The sequence below is a fragment of the Sciurus vulgaris genome (assembly GCF_902686455.1).
Source record: "Sciurus vulgaris genome assembly, chromosome: 5".
Taxonomy (NCBI): domain Eukaryota; kingdom Metazoa; phylum Chordata; class Mammalia; order Rodentia; family Sciuridae; genus Sciurus; species Sciurus vulgaris.
Window position 1 is genome coordinate 126537199 of NC_136465.1, and position 13967 is coordinate 126551165.

Consider the following 13967-nt stretch of genomic DNA (forward strand, 5'->3'; position numbering starts at 1 on the left):
TGGGGAGAAAAGCCAAGAATAATTATGCTTGTGGACAAGAGTAAATATGCATTTAAGGCAACCAACACCAGTTGCATACCCTAATTAGTGCAACAAGAGACCTAGTAAGCAGCCAGGGATTTGATAAGCCTACTAATTACAACAACTTCTACAAACAGTTTCCATGCCCTAGCATGTCAGTGTGGAGAAGTGCTTATCCATGAAAGTGTACAAATACAATTTGCTCACATCTTGTTGCTATTCAGTAATCCAAGAGGCTCTGAGTTTGACTTGGAGTGAAGTCTAGGGAACAAAGAGTGGACTAATAAAGGCTAGTCTGTCTACACTGGCTAGTCACCAAATGTAGAATGGTTTATCCATGTGCCACCCTGGACCTTTATTCTTCCTTTCTCCTTTTATGTAAAGGATGCGGGGCTGGGGGATATAGCTCAGTTGGTAGAGTGCTTGCCTTGCAAACACGAGGCCCTGGGTTCAAATCCCCAGCACCACAAAAAAAAAAAAAAAAAAAAAAAGGATGCAATCCTAATAATAGACTCCATAAAGTCAGCCATCCCAGCTGTGTGCCCAACCCTGCCCACAATATTCCATATAATATAATGACTACAGAGATATATTCAGTCTCAAAAGTGTAAGTGATTTGCAAAAGATCACAGTCAGGAGATGTAAGAGCCAGGATTCAAACCTGGCTTAGAAAAGTCCAAGTTCATGCTCTTTCTCTGCTTTTCACTAATTCCCATCCATAGAGGTAGACACTTTAAAGGACTCATATATCTTTCCAGCTACATCTATATCTATATATCTTCATCTCCAAATATCACATCATTTTGACAGCAAACTAGCGGGGTTGTTTTCCTTCACCTAAAAACCAATCCTTCAATTCTCTGAACACCAAATTGTTGTCCTACAATTTAATTCAATTCTGACACTAACTACCTGGAATTAGCACACACCCCACAGGTTAAGGACTCAGTCCCAAAAGACTGCCCCTACTTCAGACAGGTGGTCCCCTGAAGAGGGCCAGAGCAAGCCATTCCCAAATAATCCACATTGGCATATTGGCCATTTTGACCAGCTGGTACTTGAGAAATAGCAGATGTGTTAAGGGCTCACTGGCCTACCTTAAAGTGGGGCACAAATGAATAAATATAACCTCCTCACTCTACCCCATACCTAGAAGAAAACATTCTTATCCCTAGAGATAGGGAGTGGACACCAAGATGAATCTGTACAAACTTACTAAAATAACCCTTATCTTTTATTAGTTTCCCCTATGTATTTTCTGGTCATTTTCCCATTGACAACAGTATCTAGCCAAAACCCCTTTGGTTTCTCTTCTCCCAGCTCCACACTTTATCATCATTTGTTGAGATGATTTATAAGCTTTTAGGTCTGTCTTCTTTTGGGGGGGGGGGGGTCTTCATTTCTCTTCTACAAAGTTTCTATTGTGATGTAAAATGGTTAACATCAAATAAAACTTGCGTGTTTTTCTCCTGTTAATCTGCCTCTTGCTGATTCTCAGACCCAACCACAGAACCTAAGAGAGTATAGAAAAAGTATTTTTCCCCTCATACAACCCTCCACCACAGATTCAGTAATTTGCAAAAAACAGTTAATGAAACTAAAGAAAGTACTTTATTTACTATTATCAGTTTATTAGGAAAGATGTAAATCCCAAGCAGCCAAATGGAAGAGATGCATAGGGCAACATATTGGGAGTAGGGGCTCAAAGCCTCCATGCCTTTTCCTAGCACACCCCCCTCAATACTCAATAACTTCCATGTATCACCAACCTGGGAACTCTCCAAACCCAGTTGGCTCTCCAGACCCCATCATTCAGGAGTTTATCCGTTTTTTTTGTTTGTTTGTTTGTTTGTTTGTTTGCCGTGCTGGGGATTGAACCCAGGGCCTTGTGCTTGTGAGGCAAGCACTCTACCAACTGAGCTATATCCCCAGCCCCAGGAGTTTTTGTGGAGATTTCATTTGGTAGGCAGTGATTGACTGAATCGTTGGCAATTGGTGATTAAATCAGTCTCCAGACCCTCTTCCCTCTCTAGAGGTCAGGGTGGGAATGGAGGTGGGAAAGGACTGAAAGTTACAATTTTCTAATCACATAGTTACTCTGACAACCAGCCACAATCCTGAAGCTACTAAGAAGCTAACCAGGTGCCACTTCATTTGAACTCTGATATTGTTGAAAGGAGTTTGTTATGAATAACAGTATTCCTATCAGGCCACCACTTGGGAAATTGCAAGGATTTTCAAAGCTCTGTATCAGGAATCAGGGACAAAAACCAAATATATAGTTCTTATTCTATCATTTTGTCTCTGTCTCTCTTTCTCATGAAAAAAAAAAAAAAAAAAACACAGTTATTGAACTATATATTATATTCTTGTTTATCCACTTTTCCTTGGAGTTTTTAAACTTCTTCACAGGAAAATTCCCAAACGTGAAACATAAACAGTGGCAGTTCTGGTTGCACCAAGTGAGTGCCAAGAGCCCTGACTCCTTGTTCTCCTCTTCTATCCCCACTGCATCATGGATCTTCCATTTGGGCACAATGGGAACATAACCTGTATCAGATGCTGAGCTCTCTAAGGACAAGATTGATCTGGTCAAGTATCATAGTTCTTGGGTGGTGACGAAGATTCTCTCCTTAACCAAACTCTACTCAGATTCTTCTGAGCTTTTCAACTAGGCCTCAACTTTTAGACTTCTTTGTTTTCTGCATTGTCCAATTTTAGCAAGAATCCTGCTAAGCTGGTTTAGCCAGAATCCCTTATTCTCTGTCTCTGATCACTTTCTATGACTAATTCCTTTTTTTATCCTCCACAGTCCCCCAGGTGATGTCCTATCACCCCAGCCTGACTTTACCAAGAATCCTATTAGGTCAACTTAGCCAGTACCCACTTTAACTCATGATGTTTCTTCTTAGTAATTTTCTATCCACTGACCGCACCCCCATCCTTGGCTATAAATGCTCCTCTACCCACACTGTATTCAGAGTTATACTAAGGTCTCTTTTCCCCTATCAGTAGTCCTGAGTAAAATCTGTTTTTTACCACTTTAACTACTATTCACCTCTGGCTTTCCTTCATAGTGAGGATTCCTAACAAATATTTCTGAATGAAGAATAAATGCAGTTGATATCCATAACTATTTGGGAAGGACCTCATGGCTTTTCTCGCTAGTAGGAGGTTCAGGGCTAACTACAGAGACGACTGTCAAGGGGTATCCTAGAGGAAGGTTCACATTCCTTCTGGTTTCCCACTGTACTTCTTCACCAGGTTTTGTTGTTGTTGAAATCAGTGGGTGTCAATATGATTATTAAAATTAAACAAGAACTCAGGATGGGGTTGTGGCTCAGTGGTATGACACTTGCCTGTTGTACATATGAGGCACTGGGTTCAATCCTCAGCACCACATAAAAATAAATAAATAAATTAAAGGTATTGTGTCCATCTACAACTAAAAAATATTTTTTAAAAAATTACACAAGAACTGACCAAATGGAATCCAAATTCTAACTTATTATTTAAAACAAAAACAATAGTTTTTTTCTGTCTCTTTCCTCCTTTATCCTTTCGTCCTGCCTGTGTTTCTTTCTCCCTCCAATCTTTCCTTCCTTTCCACATACCCTAAATTTATTGCAAATTGTGCCCTGCCACTGTGCTGCTTGTAATGAATTAATCAGTTTATCTTCAACATAAGGAACACTGGGTAGGTTTTCTGCCTCATAAAGAAACTGATCTTACATCATTTCAAGAAGTACATTACATACCTTTTTTGTTATTGGCATTGGCATGATGAAATGGAATTATAAATTTCCTGACACCTTTTGATTTTGCACACTCTTTTTTCAAAACAGTTGAATAGATGATACGAATGTGTTGGTTGATTTCTCTATCTGGTGAATTCAAAAACTCTGGGTAATCATCAACCTGAAAAATAAAATTATACAAACTCATTGAAGACAAATATAACTACTTACCCGTTTGGGGATAGTAAGTCTCCTAAAGGTAAGGGCAAGTTTAAACTGCATTCTTTCTTTTCATATTATCCGCTTGGACAAATAAGTAGAAACAGTGTTTTCGTTTTTTAAAGCATATCCTACTTCACTTTCCATTTTAAAAATAGGTCTCAAAATGTATAATTAATTGGGTTTAAAGTAAGATTTCTCTATACAGGAGCCAATGTCCTGCAACAACCTACAGAGATTCTATAATACAAACATCACTATTGGAACTGTTGGAAATGTGCTCTGCTTCCTTTGAAGTGCCGTTTTCTAATTTTGGTTTAAAAGGAAAACGTCTCAATAAATACTTAGGACTGTTAAATCTTTCAATAACCTACTTCTCATTTCATGACAGGAAGCAACAATATCTGATTGGAAAGCTAAGAATAAACCTAGAGAACCATTACAGGTATACTTAAAACCATTAATTCAAGAATCGGGAGAGATTCTGTTATAGGCTTTTTCAAGTACTTAAAATTTAGATTAAAACATTTCACAGTTTCATCTTTCTCTTTGTCACAAAAAAAGGAAATATCAAATAGTGATAATTTAAAATTCTAATTCAGGGTAATTGAAGAAAGATGGATCAATGAAAAGTTAACAGGATCTTCTTAAATTTAATATATAAAAATTACTTTGGAGGCATAGCTCAGTGGTAGATGCAAGGCCCTGAGTTTGATTCCCAGCACTGCAAAAAAATAGATATATATGGGCTGGGGAGATAGCTCAGTCAGTAGAGTACTTGCCTTGCAAGCACAAGGCCCTGGGTTTGATCCCTAGTACCACAAAAAAAAAAAAATATATATATATATATATTATAAAAAATATATCGTAGATAAATATATATTAAAATATATATAATTATATCTATAAATATATTTATTTGTACAAATAAATATACTTTTTTTCAAAATACAGAGAACAATTTATAGAATTAATGAAGCATGGTCCAGTGGAGGTCTTCAGAGGATGTATTTTAATTAATAATGACATTTTATAGTTAGTAAAGGAATTCTCTTCTGCACAGGTGTCTTCAGAAATGCTTTATTTCAAACTTTCATTCTCTAGAATTTTTAAATGCCTTTTTAATTACATGTGTTCATTATAAAAAAAATAGAAAATGCATGTAAAAACAGAGAAGAAAACAGAATACCATTATATATAATTCCACCTCCCAACCCACCCCCAGTACTGGGAATTGGGGGATTGAACCCAGGGCACCCTACCACTGAGCTACATCCCCAGCCTTCTAAAAATTATTATTATTTTATTTTGAGACCATATCGCTAAATTGCTGAAGCTGGTATTAGACTTGTAATTCTCCTGCTTCAGCCTCCTGAGAAGCTGGGATTACAGGAATGCGTGAACACAATTGTATATTGTAATATCACAGATTAAAGATAACTTAAAGCCTTGAACTGATATTAAATTGAGTTACTTAAAGTATAATCATTAGATAACAAGATAATTTCTAAGTAGGAGAAAAGGCTGAAACATTGGCTACTTAGGCATAATTTTAAGTATATATACTTCTGCTTCTAATTTTTATGTTTATAGATAAGTGTTTTGGCCATTTTAATGTGTGTGCTTCTTTATAGTAGTTCTGTGCTTGTGAAAGAGGTTTTTTTTTTAGCTATATCTCCCAGTCCTCAAAGCATGTTACTTTTTTTTTTTTTTTTTTTTTTTTTTGCATGGTACTGGGGATCGAACTCAGGGCCTTGTGCTTGCGAGGCAAGCACTCTACCGGCTGAGCTATCTTCCCAGCCCTAGCATGTTACTTTCTACATCCATTTTTAAATGTTTTGTTGCCACTAAATAGGTAATAAAGTATCATTTCTCAGGCATCCATTATTTTCTCTTAACCAAGAGTCCAAATATCTTCTAATAACTCAAGTTTTACCTTCTCCAAGTCAGATCCTAATTATAAGGAATCAATATATAAAACTTCAGGATACCTTTTATCTAACATATCCTGGAGATTTTCCAGAGGGTTCCTAAGAGAATCACAAAGACTTTTTTTTCTTTCAACTTATAAAAAGAGAGGTGCTTGAAGTAACTAGGTTTATTTGGTCTATTTACAATTGTAAATTTCATGGAAAGAGTTGTCAAATCAGAAGAGATGCTCAGCCTTCCTTAGGTTTAATTTGCATACGTAAGTTGCAATAGTATAAATATTTTAGAAATGGCATGCTTTATGGGAAATCTCTGGGGATTTGCTGATGTTCTTGCCTCCTGTTTGTCAGGATCTTGGTGGTGCTTCACTTCATCATATTAGACAACTGGAATGCATGCTATTGGTCATAATTTCAGTCATGCAGAATGCTGACTGGGCCACATTTTTGCATATACCACTTTCTAGACTAGTAAATCTTCATTATGGAATTATTTGTCTTTTTTTTTTTTTTTTTTTTTTTTTTGTGGTGCTGGGGATTGAACCCAGGGCCTTGTGCTTGCGAGGCAAGCACTCTACCAACTGAGCTATCTCCCCAGCCCATTATTTGTCTTATTAATGCAGTTAGTGGAAAATATAAATATCAAATCCCTACTTCAAATTTACTGATTCTCTTTATTTACTATTCTTTTCCTATGCTTATTCCATTCTTGGCTTATATAAATATTGTATCTCAGTATTATTATGTCATATCTCATTGTAAATTATGCTCACTTGTTTTTGTAAATCAGATAAAACATTTACTGATTTCTTTAAAAACAGTCTTAATGACTTAGAGACATTTTAAAAGTGGTTTTGCAAATTTATTATATTTGCTTTGCATGATACAGGAACACCCAAATTTTCCTGTCAGTTGCCTTAATCTCATTATGACCCTCTTCAGAACTTTCACAATTAAATGTTCTCAGTAATAAATAACCACAGGCATTTGAATCCTCTGCCTTTTACAGATCATTTTGGTTTTACTCTGATACTGGCTTGAGGGTTCAACTCTAACCAAAAGCTTAGTTGATGTCTTCAACAAAGGATGATCACAAAGTTTCCTGGAAAAGGACTGAACCAGTACTTTAAACTACTAACACTTCAAAGCTGTGTGGACATTGCTTAGACAAGTCTTAGACCACACCAATAGACTGAGTCAGGATTTCTAGCACTGTATTTAGGTCAACAATAAATGACTTCATGAGACTTCTCACCCAAGAGTCAGCAGAGCAATTAACTTTATAGGACTGAATGAAGTTCAAAAAAAATTTTTATTGTTGTTGTTTGGTTTGTTATAAAGCTATGAATAAAGTATTCAGAGCATAAGGATACTAGAAATTGGAATATTATTCATGTTGTCTTAATGTTCTGTTCTAGGGACATAAAAGGAAGCTGTTTCTCTACTTAAATTATAACCCATAGGTAATCCATTCTGCTTTTGAAAACTGAATTTTTTTAAAATATCTGATTTTCATTCACTCTCCCAAATTCAGAAACTAGTATCATATTCAATAAGAATATGCTTTCCTTTTTATCAGGACATAATTGGACACATTGTATAATCAATAGCTATCAGGAGGTATCATATTTAAGAAAGGTGGTAATGCATCCAGGAAGAGTAAGCCATATTAAGGATCAGACGTTGCTGGTATTTATGAAGCCAGTGCTTACAAACCCCTCCCCACACCACCACCCAAGGAAAATTGGCCTAATATTTGCTTAAAGAGTCCCAGCCTTACAAAGTGAAAAATTTTCAGGACCTCAAGAAGAAACTTTTGGGACCTCAAAATTCACTCAAATTTATGAGTACTGCTGGAGAAATCTTGTGGAGTTTCTTTGGCTTGGTTTTCCAGCCTTGGGATGGCAAATAGTAGAGGCTTTTGAAGGGTTAACCTGATATCCACTGTGAAAATTTAGAAGCTAAATTTAGTCTGAAATAGTTGTCTAATACTATAGATTTGCAAAATATATTTAAAGATGCTAATATGGTAAATTAACACTTGCTGTACCTATGTAAACAATTAGGCCAACTTAAGAAACCCTTATTTTGTGAATAAGAATCATCTTTTCTTTGAAATTATGATGATGGTGCAACTGGAGAAACTTTGAGGAAAATTTGTGAAAGACTGAATGCAGAGGGGAGAAGTTGGTATCTTGTTTAACTCATTCATCCAGATCATCTGTGCTTTTCATTGTCTTTGAGCTGTTTTACAATGCTGTAATTTGTATAAATGTTGTTGTATTTGAAAAATATAGAAAGTTTAAATTTTTGTGTGGGATATCTGTCAATTTTTCCTCTTATTTCTTCTTTTGATTGATGCCTAGAAATGCCTTCTACACCCTGAAATCAGATAAATATTCATTTCTATTTTGTTGTGCTTCCTTTACAGCTTTCTCTTTTAGAGTTTATTCTCTAATTCTTCTAGATTCTATACAACTGTACCTTAGAATCTTAATCTAACTAGCTGTGATTTCAAGTGTATTCAGTACTAATCTGAGGAAAAGTATACTTTAAAGAACAAATACAAATAAATATGTAAATATTTCTGAATCAGGTTGCTTATTAGAAGTTTTGTTGGGAGACAAAGTATAATAATTTGAATAAATAACTGTGCAGTTTATGGAACACAACACATAGATGATCTTAAAAAATCCTCACTGCAAGCCTATAATGTAGTTATTAACACCATTTCACAAATGAGGAAACTAAGGTTTAAAGGGAGTCAGTTCACAAAACTAGTAAATGGAAACATTAGAATGACAACACAAAGCAGTCTGTCTCCAAAGCCAGATTTATGAAAGTAACCAATATTCGGAGGTGGGAATTTTGTCCGTGAGAGAGAAGAAAGCATCTGCAAAGCCTTATTTATGGGAGTAGGGTGTATCTACGTAAATACGTAATTTTCTACATATTTCATTAAGGATGTTGCTTAAAGATATTCCAAAGAATTCATACTTTGCTTAGTAAACCTATAAGAAATACTAAAAGGGGTCCTTTGGCTAAATTAAAAGGACCCACTGCTAGGGAGGATGAAGCAAGAGGATTGCAAGTTCATGGCCCTGCAACTTAGTGAGACTGTTTCAAAATTAAAAATTAAAAAGGGCCAAGGATGTGTAGCTCAGTGGTAGTGCTCCTGGGTTCCATCCCTAGTACTGCAAAATAAATAAATAACTCAGTATAGCATGCGTGAGGCCCTGTGTTTGAACCCCATCACCAAAAAAAAAAAAAAAAAAAAAAAGTCAAAGATTAATAGAATGATTTTTTAAAACATGACTTAATTATATACTGTCTATGAGAGACACATTTTAGATTAAAAGATATAAATAGGTTGAAAGTAAACGTGTGGAAGAGATATATCAAGCAAACAGCTTGAACTGTAAGAGCTGAAGTCACTACATTACTATGAGACAAAATAGATTTTTTATACCTTTATTTTATTTATTTAGTTTTATGTGGTGCTGAAGATCAAACCCAGTGCTTTACACATGCCAGGTGAGTGCTCTACCACTGAGCCACAATCCCAGTCAAAAATAGATTTTAGGGGTGGGGGGAAGGGAAAAAATAACAGAATGAATCAAACAACATTACTCTATGTAAATTTATGATTACACAAATGGTATGCCTTTATGCCATGTACAAACAGAGAAACAACATGTATCCCATTTGTTTACAATAAAAAAAAATAAATAAATAAAAATAAATAAATAAATAAAATAGTTTTATCAATGAGGCTACACATCTCAGGGATTCAGTCATATATTTTGGTAAAATAAATGTTTATGTTGTGTATTTTCTTTCCCATAATTAATGAGATTTATTGATTAAATACCTTTTGGGCTTAATTTATATTCCTGATTGAATTGTCTTTCCATAATTAAAATAAATTGCTTATGCTATAGATCCATCAAAAAAAAAATAGATTTTAATACGAAAAGTTTACTAGAAACATAGAAGGACTTTTGTAATGGTAAAGGGTCAATCCATCAAGAAGTATTAGCAATTCTAACTGTATATTCACCTAAAAACAGAACCCAAAAGTACATTAAGTGAAAACTGACAGAACTGAAGGGAGAAACAGACAATTCAACTATAACAGTTGGAAACTTAAATACCCCAAATAAAGGCTGTGAGTAGAAAAACAAAACCAAAATTCCCTTCTTTAAAAAGATCAATATAATTGACAAACCTTTAACAAGACCCCCCCCCCCCCCACCCCCCAGGGCTGGGGAGATAGCTCAGCTGGTAGAGTGCTTGCCTGGCAAGCACAAGGCCCTGAGTTCAATCCCCAGTACCGCAAAAAAAAAAAAAAAAAAAAGACTCCCCCCAAAAATAAAAAGACTCAAATTACTAAAATCAGGAATGAGAAAAGAGACATTACTACCTTACAGAAATAAAAAGAAGTATAAGGGAATACTATGAACAATTGTATACCTACAAGCTAAATTGCCTGAATACACTGGACAAATTCTTAAAAACCACAAACATCAAAACTGACTCAAAATAAACATAAAATATAAATAGCCTATACCAACTACAGAGATTGAATTAATAACCAAAACAATTTCCCACAAGGAAAGGCATAGGACTAGATAGCTTCACAAGTAAATGCTACTGAAGTCATTTTGGGGGTGCTGGGGACCAAACCTGGAGCCTTGCATTTCACCACTGAGCTAAAAGCCCCCAGACCCCAAGTTCTATTAAATTTTTAAAGAAGAATTAACATGAATCCTTCAAATACTCTTCCAAAAAGTAGAAGGGAAGGAAACAATTCCCAACTCATTCTGACTAGAGAAAATCAGACAATAATATCAGAAGAAAAGGAAACTATAGACCAATATTTCTTGAGAATATAGATGCAAAATTCATGCACAAAATACTTGCAAACTAAATCCAGAAACACAGAAAAAGGAATAAAAGGTACTGTAGTTTGAGTCATAAATATAACAAAGTACCTGAGTACAATGATTACTTTCCTTGTTCAAATAAAAATTCTAAATGAGGCATTAAGACATGATGAAACCTAACTTTCATGGTGTTAATCCTTTTCCAATTTAGAAAACATGAGAGATTGATTTTAGAATTGCTTGAAAGCAAATTGAAAGATTATTATTAGAATTGCTCTGATCCTTTCTTTACTATCTGACCTATTCCACATTTGCAAGAGAAGGTTGTGTGTGTGGGTGTGTCTGTATGTTTGAATTTTTAACATTAACAGCGTCTATGTTTATGCAAAGATGTCAAATAATGCAGTAGAACTTTGTTATGGGAATATTAGATTAAAATGTGTTCTCAAGTAAAACAGAAGGAAAGACATGTTAGTCAGCTTTGCATTGCTGGGACAAAATACTTGAGAAAATCAACTTAAAAGGAGGAAAGTTTCATTTTGGCTCACAATTTCAGAGGTTTCAGTCTATGGTTGCTTTGCCCCATTTATTGGTCTGTGGCAAGGTAGTACATTATGCTGAAAGTGTATGGAAGAGGAAACCTGTTCACTTAATGGCAGCCAGGAAGCCAAAAGAGAAATTGGAAGGGTTAGGGGTCCCAACATCTCCTTCAAGGGCATGCCTCCAATAACCTAACTTCCATCCATTATGCCCCACCTCCTAAAAGTTCTACCACCATCAACTGGGGCCCAAAGCTTCAGCAAATGGGTCTTTTGGGGACATTTAAGATAGAAACCACAATAAAAGACTTCTAGCTGGGCACTGTGCTGCATGCCTGTAAATCCTAGTGGTTTGTGAGGCTGAGGTAGGATTCCAAGCTCAAAGCCAGCCTCAACAACTTAATGAAGCCCTAAGCAACTTAGTGAGACCCTGTCTCAAAATAAAAAATAAAAAAAGCTGGAGATGTAGCTCAGTGGTTAACTGACCCTAGGTTCAATCCCTGGTGTCAAAAAAAAAAAAAAAGACATTCTACAAAAATCTGGACTATCTCTTACAAACAAATCATATAAAATAGAAGGAGGTATAGAGAGGTGACAGTTTTAGTTTGAGATCAGCTGGGCATGGTGGTGCACAACTGTAATCCCACCTACTTGGGATGCTGAGGAAGGAGGATCACAAACCTAGGCAATTTAGTGAGACCCTGTCTCAGAAACAAACAAAAATAAAGAACAAAAAAGAGCTGGATATAGTTCAGTGGTACAGTGCCTCTGGGTTCAATCTCCAGTGAGAGAGAGAGAGAGAACTAAGTGATACATCACACAAGTCAATCTGATCATAACAAAAAGAGAGGCAAAGATAGTATGTGAGGGTGGAGGATGTAGCTCAGTGGTATAGTGCTTGCCTAGCATGAGTAAGGCCTGGGGTTCAATCCCCAGCACTACAAAAATAAATAAATAAAAGACGGTACCATGGAATGAAATAGAAAAGACACAGGATCAACTGAGCATTTTTTCCCTGCCCCCAAAATCAAATCTGCTTCCTACCATCCTAATTTGTAGAAATAGGATGGACAAACATGTTAAAGGACTCAACAGAGCACAAGGTTCTGAATTTAATCCCCTGCATTATAAAAAGAAAGACAAAAGGACTGAGACGTAATCAGGCAGACTCAGAATGTGGAAATTTTTCCAAGCCAAGCAACCTGGTTTGTCTAGCATATAACAGTGGGGGTAGGGGGGTTTGGAATTGTCATAGATTAAATGGGATTTCGGGGACAAATCATACCAAGCACAAAGTGTGGGCATTATTTTGATCTTCAATTGAACAAACCCACTTATAAAAGACATTTCTGAGCAAGTGGGGAAGTTTGAACCAACTGGCTATTTAATGTTGTTAATAAGCAATTATTAATATTTTAGATGTGACATTGGCATTATGATTATTATTTTTAAATTGTCCTTATTTCTCAAAGATATATACTGAAGAGAATCTATAGATGACATAAAATATTTTAGAACTTTTTAAAAATAATCCTCTAGAGGGAAACTCAGGTAGAGGATTGGTTATCCATTCATAAAAGTTAATAAAAGATGGATATGAAAATCATATGCATGCATTGTGTGCTTCCTGATTAGACCCCAGTCTAAAAAAAAAAAAAAAAAAAAAAACTAAAATACATCCTGAAACAGAAAGGCTATATGGCCTTCACTAAAGCAGAACTTTACTCAGTTCTGTTGATTTGGGTTTAGGCACATTGTAGAGAGTCAGTCAAGTTCATGCTATTCCCTCCTTTTGGTATACTCTTGGCTCTTTTTTCTCTGCCTAGAAAATTCTCTTCATCCTTTAAGACCAATCTTTTTACTTCTTTGATGAAACGTCACTTGTAGCCAGGTGCAGTGTGCATGCCTGTAATCCCAACAACCTGGGAGACTGAGGTAGGAGAATTGCAAGTTGAAATTCAGTCTCATCAGCTTTGTGAGAACCTCAGCAACTTAGCAGGATCCTTTCTCAAGATAAAAACTAAAAAGGCCTGGGGATGTGGCTCAAAGGTAAAGCACCACTGGGTTCAACCCCAGTGCCAAATAAACAAATATGTAAAGGAAAAAAAGAAATTTTACTTATGTTTTCCCTTTGTCACACCTTTTTCTGAGTTCCTACCAGATTCTATTTATTGTATCTGTTTTTAGATTTCACTATGATTTTAGCTTATAACTATTTTTCTTCTTTCTCACCTGCTTAACTCCCTTCCTAAATTATGAGATGTTTGAAAGAAGTACATTTTTAATTCATTTATGCATTTTAAGTTCCTGATGATTCATAACTTTAGTGGAATGCCCCATACAAAGTATAATATCCACTCAGCAGAGGCATAACATATAGAGAAAGGTCTATATAGATCAACAGGCTGCCGTTTGGAGATCAGTATACTTAATGAGATATTAAGTAGTACAAGGCAGGCCTAGCAAGAGATAAATTGTTTGACATCTTTCAACTTTCATGGTCCTTTTCAGATTTAATATCTTCTATGCTCAGTAAGTTTTAACTCTCCAGTTTCCAATAAAAGAAGGAAAGCAAGTAATTAATTAATTATCATTCCATTTGTTACTAGTTCTAAGAGTATTTCAGAGAGAATATAA

At 35.6% G+C, this 13967-nt stretch overlaps 1 protein-coding gene across 2 annotated transcripts in view; it reads right to left on the reverse strand.

Moving 5' to 3' along the window:
* The window catches only part of LOC306660935 (uncharacterized protein C12orf56), a 91955-nt gene that overhangs the window by 62529 nt on the left and 15459 nt on the right, over window positions 1-13967 (reverse strand). For both annotated transcript variants that reach the window (XM_079139682.1, XM_079139681.1), the window contains exon 2: window positions 3780-3939. In XM_079139682.1, the coding sequence (XP_078995808.1) occupies window positions 3780-3939 (160 nt within the window). The remainder of the gene's footprint in view (window positions 1-3779; window positions 3940-13967) is intronic.